Source organism: Mercenaria mercenaria, chromosome 15, assembly GCF_021730395.1.
Source record: "Mercenaria mercenaria strain notata chromosome 15, MADL_Memer_1, whole genome shotgun sequence".
Taxonomy (NCBI): domain Eukaryota; kingdom Metazoa; phylum Mollusca; class Bivalvia; order Venerida; family Veneridae; genus Mercenaria; species Mercenaria mercenaria.
The window spans coordinates 9,067,557-9,087,071 of NC_069375.1; the positions used below are offsets into that span (position 1 = coordinate 9,067,557).

Consider the following 19,515-nt stretch of genomic DNA (forward strand, 5'->3'; position numbering starts at 1 on the left):
ACACTCAATAAATAATATATTTTTCGTGTTGAAAACTCGACAATCTTAAACTCAAATAAATATGTCGTCTCGGTACCCTCTAAACGTCGTGTTGTGTCGAGTTTTCATGTTCTTGTGATGTTGTGTTTGTGCCTGGCCGACACGACATGGCAGAAATCAGCCACACCATATTGTATTACAAGTAATTTACTGCTCTTGTGTAGGTATACTCCGGAGAGGGTGTGACACCTTATGTATCAGTCACTTTATGTACCAGTCACTTTATGTACCACTTTGACACCTAATGTACCACCTATATTATATAGTGACTGTATCTCATAGTGTAGTACTGTGAATAGATGATAATTACCTGTGAAAACAACTTTTGTTTTAATCAGCTCAATGATATTAATCTGTTGAAACAATTAACAGTTATATTATTTTTCATTTGATATTAACGTTTTGATATGAAATGACTATCAAAATTAGTTAAATATTGAATAAAATAAAATAAAATATAAGGGATACAATAATATGGATAAGATATGGCTCTTAACTTTGAGGTAGGAATATTCAAATATAACAAGTGCATATAATTTATTTACCTTATTAATTATGACAATTAACAATTAAATTTAATAAAAAAAAAACATATCAAGTAACATGAAATATAATATTTTGATCAAATCAAAACAAAAATGATAATCCACTATATATCATATATGTGGTACATAAGGTGTCCAAAGTGGTACATAAAGTGCCACATTCCTCCGGAAAGAGTGCTTTTATTTTTATTTACAATTGCACATTACGTGTATATATACAAGTGTCTGACAGATGCAGCCTAGTTTAAGAGACTATCTATCTATAAATACTGCATGACACCCTTGCGAGTATTTTATGCAGGTGCGCGTCAGTGCATAAGAGTTTAAAAGCAGGAATGTACAGGAGAAATAAAGTAATACATAAAGTATTTGTGAAAGACAGATATTCAGATACAAGGGAATCCGTGTACCAGACCCTAGCTCTTTTTTAATAGACCCCTTGGTTCTTTAACGTACCCGGTGTATAGCAACGATAAGAATTGCCTGGGTTTTTTATTTTTGACCAATACGCCTCTAGTTGGGTGGGAAACACTGAAAGCGTTTCTGAAAAATCCCGAGGCATCTGTCTGGGATCGAACCTCTGGATTGGAAAGCCAGCATGCAAACCACTGGGCTAATCCATCCATCCAAAAAGATAAAGACTAACTCGCAGAAGCTAAAGGAACGATGACAATGATCATTTAGTCAGTCGTCATTTATAAATTTAGTGTGCTTACCTCCCTTTGGGCACCTATTGTGTAGTAATTTATATGATTTTGATGATCGACTCAAAGTTTTCATGGAGAGAAGTTTTTCCAAAATGGTACTAAATAATTTAGGAAAAATGTCTTTTTTTAAAGAGATAACGGCTCAATCTTCACATGATAGTTCTTTTCCGTTAACAGGATTACTCCACCCGGGAGATTACTTTTCTTGCGTAGGAATAAGAACTATGTGTTATTCGGTGTAAACAACATGGAGGACTCCGTTGCTATCAGAACCGAAATTTCAGAAAATTATATGCTTTAATGTGAAAGCAAATGAGTGACACTCATAAACTTTTTTATCTATTGCATGTTTTATCATTTCTTGATTAATTAAAGTTCTCCACTTTACCCATGACCATGAATAAGCAAAATATTGAAAAGAAAAGCAAGAAAAATGTTAGCATGAAAAATGGTCCAAAATTGTCATTGGCTGAGGACCAACAAAATGGTACAGATAACAATCAGGAGTACCTTGAATTCGATCCAGATCTTTCAAAAGATGTAGAAATATTTTTAACAAAGGATAATCGTGCTGTTTCAAGAGCAACAATGTCTGCAAAATCCAGAAAGACCATTCAAAGTGGGCGGCTGTCCGAAAGCAGGGAAAATATTGTGAGATCTAGAGGAAGACCGATTAAGCCACATGAGGTATTTACTTAAAACAGTAATATTTAAACAAGTTCATATGTAAAAGAATGTTGCAGTGGACTATCTGATTATTATATAGATCTACATAAGTACACGCCTATAGGCTGACTCAGACCATAATTAGTCTTATTTTAGTTCAATAACATTAAACTTGCACAGGGCGCCTTTTAATATTTGGACGTTCAACATGTCCCTGTGTCAAGTTTAATCGAATGTCAGCCATTTGCATAGCACAGATTACGACTTTATTTTATTGAAGTGTAATGTAGGAAAACTCTCAAACACATGAAACATTGGTTTACCGTAACTAAAACTGCACCACCAATCACTTCCCTGACGCATTTCACAGAATCTTTTAGCGTAATTTATTGAAATATCATGAACAATACAACACCGAATAAATACATAGAATCAATTATACATGCTTAGACGAAAACAAATACGTTTAGCCTACGACACTTGTAAAAAATCTGCGGCCATTATTTAACACATGGGTACCGCCGAACGCATGTGGTCTAGCCTTTTAACCTGCTTTGATATGACTTTACAACTAATTTAAGTAACATTTAATAAAATGACAACCAATAAATGCTGATTACACCCATCGATTATAAACATATACATACTACATACACAATACGTTAGTAACGGGCCGCACTTTTTTTCAAAACCGACCGTGAGAATATTTTTTCGTCTAAAATTATTCTTTATAATAAAGAAGATTTGACAGTTTTGTGTTGTGTTGTGAAAGTGAATGGATGTAAATTTCATTTTCAAAGTGCGGACTGGTCTTCAATATCTTCAGTAAGACAGTATGTTCAATGGATGTGTAAATTATGTTTCTTTGTCAGTTGTTGGTATTTAGCTATCGCTTTCAAGTCACTTCTACCGTGAACTTGTAAAACCTTCCGCAATAACTTTTGCGGAAAGTTCTACCGGGAAATTCATACTTGCGATAAAACGTCGGACTATATGAAATGTCAAAATCGTAAAATATTGAAGTCCGACGATTATTTATAGAACTAGTCTTATTTAAATGCATAAATGATGCATTTTAGTTTATCAAAACTTCTTACCTGCTTTGATGGTGTATATTTTATGTCCTTACTTCAAGTTAAACCCCTATATAAGCTTTAATCAACATTATTTTCTGAAAATTTCTCAATCATCCAAAATATATGGTCATTATTTAGTATTAAATAAAAGTTTGTGGTCTGAATCAGCCAAAATATATGGTCATTATCTACTTTTATTCAGAGTATGTGGTCCGAATCAGCCAAAATATTTGGTCCAAATCAGCCATGGTCCGAATCAGCCACGGTCCGAATCAGCCTGTTTCCATGTACACTTCAAACAAATCTAATCCTAGGTAATTTAATTACCACTCCTGAGTATCATTAGATTTTCAATAAAATGAAACATTAACTATTTATTTAAGTTTAAATTCTGACCTAAGTAAAAAAAATCTTTATTATGCCTACTTCCTATCAACATATGTCATACTCAAATATGCATCTAATCTTATCTGAAATACCCACAAATTTGTCAGTCTTTGTCATTAACACGATGTATTTGTACTTAGTAGCTGGAAAAAAAAGCACCTAATTTATATCTACAAGATGGTTTAGGCAGTAGTCAAAATAATTCGACGTTCAGATTGTTTTTTATTTGTGACTGGCAATCTAAACGTCAAAACTTTGAAGGACTAAAATAATGGAGGATGAAACACAGTACACAGTCAAGTAAAGTTATTGGTTTTATCGCTTGCACATATCAATTGGTGTGTATACACGGTAAACGTTAATCGTGTACAGTACTTACATAGGTTTAAATCACCAGAAAATTTAAACCTATAGCATGTAAAGTGTTGGCAGCGATGAAAATTTCATGGGAAATTGCTTCAACTATATTGGTCTTTCGAGTGTTTGACACGAGTGGGGATATATGAAAAAATTATCTCAATATTTCCTAGGATTGTGTCAAATTAGTTGGACTAGTTTAGGCAGCTGCTTATAAAAATCATTCCTAAATATGGAGGAACTAATTGATTAGCCTTTAACTTTTATTGCTTAATAGAGAGCTGTGCATTTTGTATTAGTTCTTCATACTGTAAATTCAAATATTCAAAAGCCATAGAAATGTCAGGTAAGTTTTTGATACGGGTTATGGAGCAAACTTTTCCAAGAGTTATCTAAAAGTGGTCTTGGAAAACACCAACCAATTAGAAGGTAGGGCCAGATAACACAAGGTACATGTCATAAACTATTACAGGGAAACATTTTGCAGCTTACATGTTCAGTACAGTAACAATTTGAATATGAAATGGAAATGTTTTTTTTTGTTCTTCAGTTTTTCCTTCATTATTAGAAGTCAAGGTAGAGCTACTGCACTCACTCTTGTCAGGATGATTTATGCTTTTGTTTTTGGTGTCGCAATATCTCCACATTGAGATGATCTGCCATGAACAGTTTTTGGTTTTGTATGCTGGTATCTCAAAAAGTACGGGCTGGATTAGATTCAAAGTTACATACATATTCACTATGATGATCTTAATTGCAAAGCACAGATTCTCAAACCCTTAATTTAATATACCTTTCAACTACAGTTTGGTATTCATTTATTTTTAGCTCATCTGATTTTTTGAAAAAAAATGATGAGTTATTGTCATCACTTGAGCGGTTGTCGGCGTCGGCGTCTGCGTCGGCGTTGCCTGGTTAAGTTTTATGTTTAGGTCAGCTTTTCTCCTAAACTATCAAAGCTATTGCTTTGAAACTTGGAATACTTGTTCACCATCATAAGCTGACCCTGTATAGCAAGAAACATAACTCCATCTTGCTTTTTGCAAGATTTATGGCCCCTTTGTACTTAGAAAATATCAGATTTCTTGGTTAAGTTTTATGTTTAGGTCAACTTTTCTCCTAAACTATCAAAGCTATTGCTTTGAAACTTGGAATACTTGTTCATAATCATTAGCAGACCCTGTACATCAAGAAACATAACTCCATCTTGCTTTTTGCAAGAATTATTGCCCCTTTTGGACTTAGAAAATCAGTTTTCTTGGTTAAGTTTTATGTTTAGGTCAGCTTTTATCCTAAACTATCAAAGCTATTGCTTTAAAACTTGCAACACTTGTTCACCATCATAAGCTGACCCTGTACAGCAAGAAACATAACTCCGTCCTGCTTTTTGCAAGATTTATGGCCCCTTTTGGACTTAGAAAATATCAGATTTCTTGGTTAAGTTTTATGTTTAGGTCAACTTTTTCTCTTTAACTATCAAAGCTATTGCTTTGAAGCTTGCAACACTTGTTCACCATCATAAGCTGACCCTGTACAGCAAGCAACATAATTCCATCCTGCTTTTTGCAATAATTATTGCCCCTTTTGGACTTAGAAAATCATTTTCTTGGTTGAGTATTATGTTTAAGTCAACTTTTCTCATAAACTATCAAAGCTATTGCTTTAAAACTTGCAACAGTTTTTCACCATCATAAGTGGACACTGTACATCAAGAAACATAACTCTATCCTGCTTTTTGCAAGAATGATGGCCCTTTTTAGACTTAGAAAATCATGGGTAGGACAATATTTCTATTTCACAAAAAAAATCAGATGAGCGTCAGCACCCGCAAGGCGGTGCTCTTGTTTATTTTCATTTTGGCTTTGATCATGATGATCTTTCTATCAATTCTGTAAACATGGGTAGTCGTAATATTTCCAGCCATTGAAGCATATGGCAGTTGTCATATTTATCTCCCCAGCATCCAGTCTTAGCTGATACTGCTGGAAACAGTACCAATTTAAGTAAATCACCCAACACTGAATACTAGTCTGGATATCAACGGTGACTGGGAATCAAACCTGGATCACTAGTGTGATAGTGCAACCTGCTAACCACTGCGCCACTGACTCACTTTGTAAGATGCTGGCAAAGGCTTTTTCTCTAATAATGTTTTCCAGCAGGTCTTTGACTCGGGTTCAAATAAAGGCCCTGGTGATTATTGGAATATATTATATGGGCTAATTTGCTGTTAGTCTTCTTCTTCTTCTTCATACGCAACTACACTGTCAGACCAGTTGCCTCTATGAAACTTGTGATTGGCCGCAGCTCCTCATTGCCTCCATACAGTTTCTGGTGGATTGAGCCAAAGTCGCAGCTCGCTCCTGGTCATGCCTTTTACATTTCTGGAGTATATGCTCTATAGTCTGATCTTCCTCACCACATGGACAGGTTGGTGATAGTGCCAGTCTGTATTTCTTGTACATGTGAGCATTTGAACAAGAACATGTGCCCTGAACAAAACCTGACCAGCATCACTTGTTCAGACCACTGTTAAGTAACAATTCAATGTTTTGTGTTTCAGACAGAGCCTTTCCTTTCCATAGACAACTTACCTCCAGAGAAATCGTTTGTTTCAGAGAAATCTACTCTCACAGATAATACAGGTAAAACTACACTGTTAGATGCTTAAATGTTTGGTTACAATGGTATGTATTTTTAAAGGACAATGTTGTTTGATATGAAAGGACTGTAGAAAGCTAAGATGTCCAAAATGAATGTAGGTTTAGTAAAAGGAAGTAAAATTATTAAAAAATTATAGCCTGGTTCCCTGGCTGAATGGTTATTTTCAGTAAAATACAGCTAAAAATTTGTAAGCAAAATACTGAAAGCTGTTGCTGGGTATAAAGTCAGTTCAGTTCAGTTTTAATAGCAGACAACAAAGATATAGGGTTGTGTGGTTGATTTTTAGCACGACTATACAAAGTATTGAGAGCTGTCCTACTTGACCAGGCGTCAGTGTCCTTCCACGTCCGCACCTCATTTCAAGTTTTGATGTATTTTCTCTTTGTCTCTGTAATTACTTGATGGATTTGTTTTAAACTTAAAATGGTTATTCTTCATCATCATCCACATCATATTGCACAGGGGCCATAACTCTCATACCAATATTTCATGAATTATCCCCCCATTTTAATTTCAGGTTAAAGTTTTGATGCACTTTCACACTATCTCAGATATTACTTAATGGATTTGATTTAAACTGAAAGTAGTTGTTCCACATCATCTCCCACATCATATGACACAAGGGCCATAACTCAGGTACCAGTATTTAATGAATTCCCCCAACCTTACCTAATTCCATTAAAGTTATTGAATTAATAAAATAATATAGTATAAAATAAAATAACGATATGCATTTAAACTTCAAATAGTTTCAACATCATCACTCACATCATATTACACAAGGGTCATAACTCTTGCTCCAATATTTCATAAATTATCCCCCCTTTTTACTTAGAATTTCAGGTTAAAGTTTTAATCACTTTCACTCTATCTCAGTTATTACTAAATGGAGGTGAGTAACTCTTGCACCAATTTTTCATGAATTATGCCCCCTTTTACTTAGAATTTAAGGTTAAATTTGATGCATTTTCACTATATCTCAGTTGTTACCAAATAGATTTGATTCAAACTTGAAATAGTTGTTCCACATCATCACCCACATCGTATGACACAAGGTGCATAACTCTTGCACTAATATTTTATTAATTATGCCCCCTTTTTGCTTAGAATCATATTTATTTAGTGTTTTGATACACTTTATCTTTATCTCTCTTATTACTAAATATTTTTGACACAGACTCAAGCTATTGTCCAATATCTTCATCCTCCATAGGAGTCATTAATTTAATTAATAAAATAAAATAAGTAATAAAATAAAATAACAGATATGCAGAACTATTAACCCTTACCATACTGGACACAACTGAATTTGCCTTTGCGACCAGTGTAGATCATGATCAGCCTACACATCCATACAGTCTGATCATGATCTGCTCTGTTTGGTATTCAGCCAGTATCTTTTTGGTAAGCACCCCTTTTAGCAGTTAATGCTACTATCCAAATTGGAAGATGGATAAGTTCATTATAGAAATTTAGCAGGGTAAAGGTTAAAGAAAACCTCATATTGGCTGTGTTGTTTTAATCATGAAAATTTGAACATGCATTAAGTTTCAATTTATAGTATTAGGCGTAAAAAAAATTGTTTGTTTCATGATATGAACTTGTGCACCTCCTATTTTTCATTTGGGGCCGCCCCTTATTTTCAGAGTTATGGCCCCTGAAATAATAAAAAATGCACATTTTCACCTTGTGACGCGCCTAGCTCAAAAGTATTTGATATAGATTGATGAAACCTTGCATGAGTCTTTATAATATGATTCTTGGCATCTCCTATTTCCGTTTCTGCCTCCGCCCCCTATTTCCAGAGTAAGGCCCCTGAAATTAAGTCAAAAATGACATTTGCCACTTTTGAAAAACGCCTAGCTCAAAAGTATTGATATCGATTCTGAAACATTGCATGAGTCTTAATCAATAATAATATAACTTCTAATTTTTCATGTTGGTCTAATCCCCTATTATCAGAGTTTAGGCCTGAAATAGTAAAAAAATGCACATTTTCACCTTGTGACGCACCTGCTAAAAAGTATTTAATATTAAATAGTTTTTAAAACTTGCCATAAGTGCTTTGTATTAAATTGTACACACCTTATATTTTGGCTGGCTCACCCTATTTAGAACGTATGGCCCCTGAATAGTAAAAACTCAGAAAATTGTGTCCACTGGACCAGATTGCCCCCATTACATGACAAAGGACACAGATCAGCTTTAGGAAAACAACATGTTGCTATTTAAAAAAATGCCAAAAATAACCATATATAATGTACAGGGGCCATGACTCTTACAATACTGAATGAATCCGGACGCGAAACCCCAGGTGCACAACTGCACATGCTGACCAACATTCCTATAAACTTTGGTGACTCTAGGTCAAATACTTTTGGAGCTACGCGCAACACAACATTAAAATGACAAATTTTTAACTAAGTCAGGGGCCATAACTCCTACACGACAGAAAGAATCCAGACACGAAACCCCAGGTGCACAACTGCACATGCTGACCAACATTCCTGAAAACTTTGGTGACTCTAGGTCAAATACTTTTGGAGCTACGCACGACACAACATTAAAATGACCAATTTTTTACTAAGTCAGGGGCCAAAATTCCTACACGACTAAATGAATCCGTACACGAAACCCCATGTGCACAACTACACATGCTGACCAACATTCCTGTAAAGTTTTGTGACTCTACATCAAATACTTTTGGAGCTAGGCGCGACACAACATTCTCGGAAGGATGGATGGACAGACAATGGCAAATCTATATGCCCCTCCAAAAGTGGGGGCATAAAAATGCACATTTTCACCTAATTATGTGCCTAGCACAAAAAGTATTTGATGTAAATTCATGAAACCTTGCTTGAGTCTTTATCATGATGTGTCCTTGCACAATTGGCATTCTTCTTGAGAATCTTGGTGCTTATTACAGAGTTATGGCCCTTGAAATAGCCAAAATAGTGGATTTTTTGTTTGTGATGCTCATAGCTCAAAAAGTATATGGCCTAAAATAATGAATTTTTTCATAAAATGTTTGTTGAGGCTATACCCCATTAAGACTGCAAACATTTGAATTATTGCCCCTTATTTGTGACAAATGTACCAGTGGGGGGCATTCTAGTTTAACAAAAACTTGCAAAACAGCAATTTCTATGCTTTAAACATGGTCAGTGATGTTAGATGCTCTAAAGGCATAACCCCTAAATTTGTATTCATTTTTGGACACAAAAATAATTTCCGAAAAGTCTCACTTAATAAAAAAAAAACTCCGACCTACCTACCCTAATTTTTTTGAGCATGTTACCGGAAACAAAGAATTTTTTTTTAGGCCTTACAGTCATATTGTATTTTTTTTATGCATTTCTTGTTGTCTTTTTGTTTGTCAATAAACGATACATATCTCACAATACTGAGTTACTGGAGTTTTTCCAAGGAGTAATTTATACATTAAAATATGCTGTCATCTTTTGTTCAGCTGTTAATGTGTCATAATATATAAAACAAGAATTTATTGATAGATATAGTGTGTTCTTTGTTACCTGTACTTTAAGATGGTCATCTACAATGTAATAGCTTGTTAATAAATAAGAGATTTTTCTGTAACATAATATCTGATTCATTGAAGAAAATAAATGTAGATAATTTATTATTTACTCAAATACAACTTGAAAATCATTGAAATAAATCTTGAATCCAAAATTGTTTGTAATCAGTCCATATAATTCAATTCTATATAAAAATCCATTTCTTTTTATGCTCATGGGCATCCTTGGATGCTTCGTTTTTAGCTCGACTATTTGAAGAATAGTCTAGTTATTCTACTCACCCTGGCGTCGGCATCGGCATCACACCTTGGTTAAGTTTTTGCATGCAAGTATATCATTTAAAGGCATATAGCTTTGAAACTTCTTTATTCTTTTTCTAGGTCAATTCCCTACCTTGCTGGGTCAAGTCCCAAAACTCTAACATGTATTTTGAGCAAATTATGCCCCCTTTTGGACTTAGAAAATTCTGGTTAAAGTTTTACATGCAAGTCACTATCTCCAAAACTAATGCAGATATTGAATTGAAACTTCACATGTGTCTTCGAGGTTATAAAACTAGTTGATAGCACCAAGTCCCATAACTCTGACCTTCATTTTAGCCAAATTATGCCCCCTTTTGGACTTAGAAAATTCTGGTTAAAGTTTTGCGTGCAGGTCCATACAGTTATTACTAAAAGGCATATAGATTTGAAACTTATTTTTTCTTTTTCTAGGTCAATTACCAACCTCACTGGGTCAGGTCCCACAACTCTGACATGTATTTTGGCCAAATTATGCCCCCTTTTGGACTTAGAAAATCCTGGTTAAAGTTTTACATGCAAGTTACTATCTCCAAAACTAATGCAGATATTAAATTGAAACTTCAAATGTGTCTTTGGGGTTATAAAACTAGTTGAAAGAATCAAGTCCCATAACTCTGACATGTATTTTGGGCAAATTATGCACCCATTTGGACTTAGAAAATTCTGGTTAAAGTTTTGCATGCAAGTACATACAGCTATTACTAAAAGGCATACAGATTTGAAACTTATTTATTCTTTATCTAGGTCAATTACCAACCTCACTGGGTCAAGTTCCACAACTCTTAACATGTATTTTGAGAAAATTATGCCCCCTTTTGGACTTAGAAAATTCTGGTTAAAGTTTACATGCAAGTTACTATCTCCAAAACTAATGCAGATATTGAATTGAAACTTAACATGTTTCTTCGGGGTTATAAAACTAGTTGATAGCATCAAGTCCCATAACTCTGATATGCATTTTGGTCAAATTATGTCCCCGTTCCAACTTAGAACTCTTTTGATATTTAACATTTTGGGTAATAATTTCCTGCTTCTGTGACAATATTTCGAATAGTCGAGCTTGGCTGTCTTATGGATAGCTCTTGTTCTTGTTCTTTTGTGTCCGACCGAGATAGAATCACCCTAATGACATAAACAAGACCGAAGAACATTGTTCTCGGGTCAAAATTTCACACCACCTCCTAATCAGGAGGAACGCGAACAATGCGAGAACAATATGGTGGAATGAGAAAGTGAGGACGATTGGTGCATGATATGCAGGGCAAAAAAAACTCATTTCCTGATCCTTTTAGTATTGAATGCGAACGAATGATAAATTAATGACCAAATAGAATATTATTTGAATGAAGAAATTACACTACTTTTGTAGAAATGTTGGTTCAACCCCATTGATAATGTAAACAAGAGCCGTAAACAAGGCTGAAAAACTCCACCCCTGGTTCCTGGTGTTAGAACTCGAGCTAAGTGATCCGACTTGACTTATTTCCATCTGGGGAATAAATGCCCAAGGACGCCCTAGGAGTTTTTTTAAATTCTGTTTTCTATATGAAACCTCAAAAATACCAGTTTATGGGCTATTTTTACACACTGAAAAACCTCATTGACCATCCATTTGAGTATATTCATCCATTCATCCACCTCCAAATCTTTGTTTGGATAAATCCTAGTTTTACAGTTTTCAAGCAATCCTCCACCGCAAGTGGTGGTGGGTTATAGGGATGGTCTCCATCCGTAACAATTTGTGTCCGCTCTGTATCTTCTAAACCCCTTGAATGATTTTCATGAAACTTGGGTCAACTGATCACCTTATCAAGACAATGTGCAGAAATCATGTGTCAGCCATGGGCTTAAGGTTAAGGTCACAACTCAAGGTCAAAAGTTTGAGCTCTGTATTTCCTAAACCCCTTAAAGGATTTTTATGAAACTTTGGTCAAATGATCACCTCATCAAGACGATGTGCAGAACTCATGAGTCAGCCATGTCAGCTCAAGGTCAAGGTAACAACTCTAGGTCAAATGTTTGAGCTCTGTATCGCCTAAACCCCTTGAAGGATTTTTATAAACTTGGGTCAAATGATCACCTCATCAAGATGATGTGCTGAACTCATGAGTGAGCCATGTTGACTCAAGGTCACAACTCAAGGTCAAATGATGAAGCCTTCCATTTTGTGTCCATGCACTCTCTATCTCCTTCCTTGAAGGATTTTCAAATTCATTGATGTTGTCATACATGGACTTCTATATATAATGAAATACACTTAACAATGTCAATGCTTCCACTCAATAACATCAACCCTTTCACTATCCATAACACTGACGGGGGATATAGCTATCAGACTGCCTTGTTACATAAAACATCAGAAGCTAAAAGTGATTTAAATATTATTTTGTAATATTTTTGAGTCCTGCGTCTTAAGCAAGTTACTTAAGACTTTTTAGGGGTCTCTCTGGTCAGGTGGTTAAAGTTGCCGACATTGAATCACTTATCCTTCACAGCTGTGGATAACAAATCCTTCACCTTAAAATACAATCTGGAATATGACCTTACTTTGTGTCAGTGTGATTTAAACCCAACAAAACAAAAGAAACAGTTAGTTTCAAGTCTTCAAGTTTGCTGCTAGCTGCAGTTGATAAAAAATACCCAGCAAAACATTAATAAAAATGTGGATACATGGCCACATTTTTCCAGTATTTCATTGTGGCTGTTGAGTCGTTATGTACTATTATACATCCTTGTACAATGAAAAGTTTGCAAACAGCACTTCATTTTCTTTTAAGGTAGTTCTGCACATTTCACTGTAAAAACTTTTCAAAATTTTAATTAAAATCTACATTGTAAAACCTTTTCTTTATGTAAAAATGTCATAAAAGAAGTGATTTGCCCGTAGAACCCTTGTGGAAATTGACAACAAAATCAGTATATCCAAATTGATCTAACATTACCCTGTTTTCTTTATTGGCTGAATTTCATTTGAATATAATGATGCTTGGAAAAATATGGTTTAAATAAAATTTACATCATGTATTTGTTTCAAACATGCAGAACTACCTTAGTAATTGAATTGTATGTTCTTTTAATATTGAAAATTAAGTTATCATTTTATCATGATTGTGTAATACACAAGGGCATTGTAATTATAAAAGTTATTATGTATATTGGAGACTTTTCTTGGAGACAGTAAGTCTAAATTAATTTAAGTTGAAATGAAATTACGTTTTAATGATGTTGCCATAGAAACACATCCTTAAAGTATTTATTTGCTTACATGTTTTTTGAAAGTTCTTCAAAACATCTATACAACTTTTTCTATTTTAAATGTTAGGTATCCATTTAGAGTGTCTGTGTTAAAGTAGCTGTTAGACAAGCCTCTAGTAAAGTATCTGTTAGACTGACTCTAGTAGTGTCTTGTAAAGTATCTGTTAGACTGCCCTAGTAGAGGTCTGGTAAAGTCTGTTAGACTGCATAGTAAAGTATCTGTTAGACTAGCCACTAGTAGAGTGTCTGTTTAAAGTATCTGCTAGACTGGCCTCTAGTAAAGTGTCTGTGTAAAGTATCTGTTAGACTGGCCTCTAGTAGAGTGTCTGTGTAAAGTATCTGTTAGACTGACCTCTAGTAGAGTGTCTGTGTAAAGTATCTGTTAGACTGGCCTCTAGTAGAGTGTCTGTGTAAAGTATCTGTTAGACTGGCCACTAGAAGAGTGTCTGTGTAAAGTATCTGTAAAGATTCTGTTAGACTGGCCACTAATAGAGTGTCTGTGTAAAGTATCTGTTAAACTGGCCACTAGTAGAGTGTCTGTGTAAAGTATCTGTTAGACTAGCCACTAGATTAATAATTAAGATATTTCTACACTTTTTATCTTTTTAGTCTAATTCTATTTCATTAGAGATAATTGTAGTTAAAAATGATGTTAAAGTTATTATGACATTGGATATAGGATATAGACTGGCTCTATTCACTGCATTGAATCATAAAAATGTAAAAAAAGATATGTCATAGTCTAGGATCGTGGTCCTATCAGAAAGATTTTATTATATTATCATTTACTTTTTAGTTCATTCAAGAGCACCAAAACCAACACAGCAGAGTACAGATGAATCTCGCAGTCTTGAGGCCCAGCTACACAGAATGTCGGCGTACATGTCGCCATATCACCAGCAGACACCAGCTCCTCCCAGGTAGGCAACACAAATGTTCGAAGTTTTACTTGTTAACAAAAATGTTAAAAAATGATTTGATAAGTAAATATGCATAAATTGATCATTTCGTTTGATAAAAATGAGAACAGTTGAATTTTGACATAGGTTATAAATTTATACAAATTGAAATTAATTTCTGCAACTTGTCTCATAATAGAACAAAATATATATATTTATTGTTGTTGTTCATGTATATTTTCATGTTGCTTGTCATTGTTGCAAGCTGTTTGTATTCATGCTACTTGAAGTTTTCTCTTAGTACATTATTACATTCATCTCTTTTCTTCACTTTTCATATAACACTATGGTTGAAACAATAATCATATTTTAGGTTTGCTCCACAATGAGCTTTTTATACAGTAGGCTTCTTACTTTAAATTTTATTTTATGACAAAACATATTGTTGGGTCATTACTGAACACGTTGCTACTGCTAGTCAGTTAAACAAGACTTAGACATTAGCTGTTTCTGTCAAGAAATGAGCCATGCCATGAGAAAACCAACATAGTGGGTTTGCGACCAGCATGGATCCAGACCAGCCTGCGCATCCGCGCAGTCTGGTCAGGCTCCATGCTGTTCACTTTTAAAGCCTATTGAAATTGGAGAAACTGTTAGCGAACAGCATGGATCCTGACCAGACTGCACGGATGCGCAGGCTGGTCTGGATCCATGCTGGTCTCAAACCCACTATGTTGGTTTTCCCATGGCACGGCTCAAATATGTTTTTCTTGCATACCAGACAGAATTTTCCCATGATTTTGCCCATGCTAGGAAAACTTGTACTATAATAAAAATAATAAAATAGTGCTCAAAAGGAAAGCATTCATTATACTTCATTTCTGCTATTAATTAAAGAGTACAGCATGCAAGAAAAAGAATCTGTCACTAGTTGAAAGTGCAGATGGAAATAGCTGGCTCATGGATAACTGTGTTGCGGTATCTCGACACAGCCTCGTTACCACCTAAACAGTTACCCTTGAGCCGCACCTTCAACCAGTGAAAGATTCTTATAAGATTTGAACTTTTTGTCATATTTACACATCACTTTAAGTTAGGCAACAAGATACAGAAAGTGTTGCTAGAATAAGAAATGTAATTTTTCTTAACTGACTGAAGTTCAGTGAAAATATCTAGCATACTGGAAAGTGTCACAGGTGTAAACATTGTCTATACTTTTAGATTACATCTTCACTTTCTTCCTATATACTGTATATAATGTCATTAATTTGTTAACAATGTAATGATCTTTGTAGTGTACCATGACTTTTTTCATATTGCTATTTATATATATATATATATATTTTTTTTTTTTTTTTTTTTTTGTTGTAAAAAATGTATATATTATGAAGAGGCTCGTTTGGAAGATCGGGTTTTACCTGAATTCGTTGCCTCTTAAAATAAAGTCTTTATTATTATTAAAGTCTTTATTATAAATTTATCCACTTACTTTTTCTAGTCCAGTACAGTTTAGGTTGCAACATGCTGTGTTAAAGGAAGAGACATCTTCAGTTGACTCTGAACGGTATTGAAATTGCAGTTTTGTTGATTTTGTATATTGCACAATTGTTTCATGGAGAGCAAAGTTTCATGGTCTTTATGGTTGATAGGGTTTTCTTGTGCAATGTTTCTAAATTTCTGTGTGTTTCTTTTGTATATCAATATCAAGATAGATTGCAGTGAACTGCACAGAAAGTGCAGTTTTTGTGTATTTTGACTTTGTTTTTAAGTTTAGGCAGGACATGACATTATATACATGTACCAGTAATTGTGACATTTGAGCTGTGCCATGGGAAAACCAACATAGTGGGTGTGCGACCAGCATGGATCCAGACCAGCCTGCGCATCCGCGCAGTCTGGTCAGGATCCATGCTGTTCGCTAACAGTTTCTCCAATTCCAATAGGCTTTAAAAGCGAACAGCATGGAGCCTGACCAGACTGCGCGGATGCGCAGGCTGGTCTGGATCCATGCTGGTCGCACACCCACTATGTTGGTTTTCCCATGGCACGGCTCATTTATTAATTTTTAAGAAAGGTTAGTTTGTTACAAAGTTTTATTCAAGACGGTACTGTCTAAAAAATGACTGTAATTACATTAAATTTTAATTCCATAAGTTATTGATAATACTACTTTAACATTGTTTGCTCTCAAAAGTAAAAATTTAATTATTGAAAGTATTTGATAGTTAAAAGTAAGTACCTCTTACCCAATTCAAGTTACATAACTGTTGGAGGTACCATGAAATTTAACTCTCATGAAGTGCAAAGTACATTGAATTATTACTACCTTGGCTTAAATAGCTTATAGAAAATTGAACACTAATGTTTTATTTGATTGGGGTTTGTTGATATAAGATGTGAAAATGGTGGAAAGAAGAAAAAATGTTTAATGACATGGTTTATATTTTTTCAGTAGGCTTTGTTTGATTTGCATCTTCAAGGCAGAGTTAGGAAACTAAAGAAAGAAAATCATGGCAGTCAACAACAAAAGTTGTTTGAAGGCTTTGATATTATATCATATTTATGCTTGACTTCTGGGAGAGCTTGTATTGTATGGATCTCCTATATATTTGAAACTCCAGTTTCTAAATGTCTTGCATATTGAAAATTACTGAGGTTGATCAATAATTATATGAATCCATAATTCTGTTAAAATCTGATATTACCAATCGATTAACTGCATCCAAATTTGTAGCTATATTTTTGCTAAATATTGAATATTTTTATGAAAAATAAAATATAATTAATTTAATTTTTCGAACACTGGCTGGCTTTTATTTATATCAGTGTTTATTACGTGTAGTAATAAATAAAATGTGAACAAGTACAATAATTATCGCACTAATAAAATATTCAGCATTGTGATATAAAAGTCAAGATGCAAATCAAACAGAGGTTTTAGTGCATTGTTTATGACGGGGCCTAGGAGAATTTTGATTAACACATTTTTTTGTAGACTTATAGGACAGGAGTAAGCAGGGGCCAAATTTAAAAGTGAAATATTAGTAACTTCTGATGTATTTTATTTGTCTACAACTGGCTTTTGTAGAAAAATAGAAAAAAAAATAGAGAATTCCTTTAATTTCATTGCAAAAATTAAAGATACTATATGTAACTTTAACATAACATAAAGAGAATGCCAAAAAGAAATATTTCTATATTGGCCTGAACATTTGAATGTGTTTTATAATATAGGAAATAGGGGTTGGTACTAGAAATGACAGTTATGTGCTCATTTTGAACATGAACTATTTGAAGTAAGGATAATGGTGGTGTTTGGTAGTATAATATCGGATTAACACTCTTTTTCTTGTAGTTTTGTAATGAATGGAGTCATTTAGGTTCAGATGAAAATTGTTTATAATAATATCTTGCCTAACAAGCAACTTATAGGGTAATGTGTGTTTTTTGTTTTATATCTCTGTGATTTGTTGAGACAATAAATTTGTGACTACTGTCTGCAGAAATCTGATAAATGTTTTGTATGTAAGGATTTCAAATATCCTGGGGATTACACAATATAAAGCAGAAATATCATTTAAATTCCATCTTTCCAAGAGCTATTTAAACCCCCAACTGCCATATAAAAGCCAGAAGATGGCGCTGGGGCAGGTTTTTATATAAATCATGCATGTTTCACATCAGAGAGCCCTTTTTCAAAATTTTAAATAAACTACTGAATAAAAAGTTATGAAAAATTGCATAAATACACATTGAAACATTCTTTATCAATTGGTGTTTTTATTTTTTAAAACAAAAAATTGTGAAGTATAGTTTCAAAAAATTATTTAAACCTAACTGTCAAATATTTGAATTTGCCGGGAGGAGCTAATGAGGTCATGAACCCTAGAGAAACAGAGAATGTAAACAATTCCCACGTGGTTAATTTTATCAACAAACTTGATCAGCAGAAGGCTTGATGTATCAATGGAATTAACACCTAGAGTGCATTGTAAAACTTTTCCAGAAAAGTAATTTTGAATTTTTAAACTGAATAGAATATCATATTCAATCATTTCTGCAGTTATATTTTTATGTGTTATTTAAAAAATGTTTTAAAGATATAGGGAACTAAATAACAGACATAGAGTGATAAATTATTTCAGATAGCTTATCATTTTTATTAGACCTTATCACAGCAACACTTGCTAATTTGTGTGCATTGTGCTACATCTCAGACTTAAATAGTTTATTATTTCTGCATTTACCGTATTTTGGTGTGTATAGGTCGCACTTTTTCTACCCATTTTGCTGCCTGAAAAAGTTCCTGCGACCTATACGACAGAACATTGCCAGCAGTTTTTTTTTTCGGGCCAATTTTCTGACCGTAGCTTTCGCAAAATTACGTGCATCTGTTACGAACGAACAAAATGGATAAAAAATATCAATATCGGCGGCTTTTCAACCAATAGCGGTTACTTTCAATAAAATATATCGTAAATAACCCATACAGACTATTAAAATTACGAATGAGTTTAATTCAAAGATGTTTTTGCAGTCTGAATTACGTTTGTTTCTACTTTCGTTTTACTGGACGCCATTGACATGTACTCCGGGTTGGATAAAATCCGGACAGATCCGTCCTCCATTCCAAACATTGTTTATACTAATTCTTAGCGTATTAAAAAATTTGAAAGATAATTTTTTACTTTTGATTTTTAAATAAAAGAAAAAAATCCAAACAGATATTTTGTTAATCTTTTTACTCAAAATCAAAAGAACGCGGTTAATTACATGACACTGAAAGGTGTTATAATTGCTGTGCAAACAATTCACACTTAAACTTGCATGACAACAGAATGTAAACGCAAACCGTCTGCTGCCAATTAGTGTCAAAAAGCCGCTTTTCTTTGATGTAGTCTGTTACCGATACTACTGTTGGTACGAAACAGTTGGGAACGAAAATAACACTGTCCGATTTCCACCAATCAGGTTCCGATAATAATTCAGTCCGCGGCATCAATATGGCCGCCGCCATTACTTTTTTGCCGGTAAATATTAAATATTGCTGGGGAAAAAATCCGAAATTTAACTGCG

At 34.1% G+C, this 19,515-nt stretch overlaps 1 protein-coding gene across 7 annotated transcripts in view; it reads left to right on the forward strand.

The window, feature by feature from the left end:
* The first annotated feature begins 1,341 nt into the window (after positions 1-1,341).
* Positions 1,342-19,515, forward strand: part of LOC123546141 (uncharacterized) — a 57,361-nt gene continuing 39,187 nt past the window's right edge. For 2 of the 7 annotated variants that reach the window (XM_045332332.2, XM_045332337.2), the window contains exons 1-4: positions 1,342-1,978; positions 6,341-6,422; positions 14,337-14,460; positions 15,938-16,003. In XM_045332332.2, coding sequence (XP_045188267.2) covers positions 1,682-1,978; positions 6,341-6,422; positions 14,337-14,460; positions 15,938-16,003 — 569 coding nt within the window. In that variant the 5' untranslated portion in view covers positions 1,342-1,681. The remainder of the gene's footprint in view (positions 1,979-6,340; positions 6,423-14,336; positions 14,461-15,937; positions 16,004-19,515) is intronic. The other 5 variants (XM_045332346.2, XM_045332352.2, XM_045332359.2 and 2 more) reach the window with 3 other exon arrangements.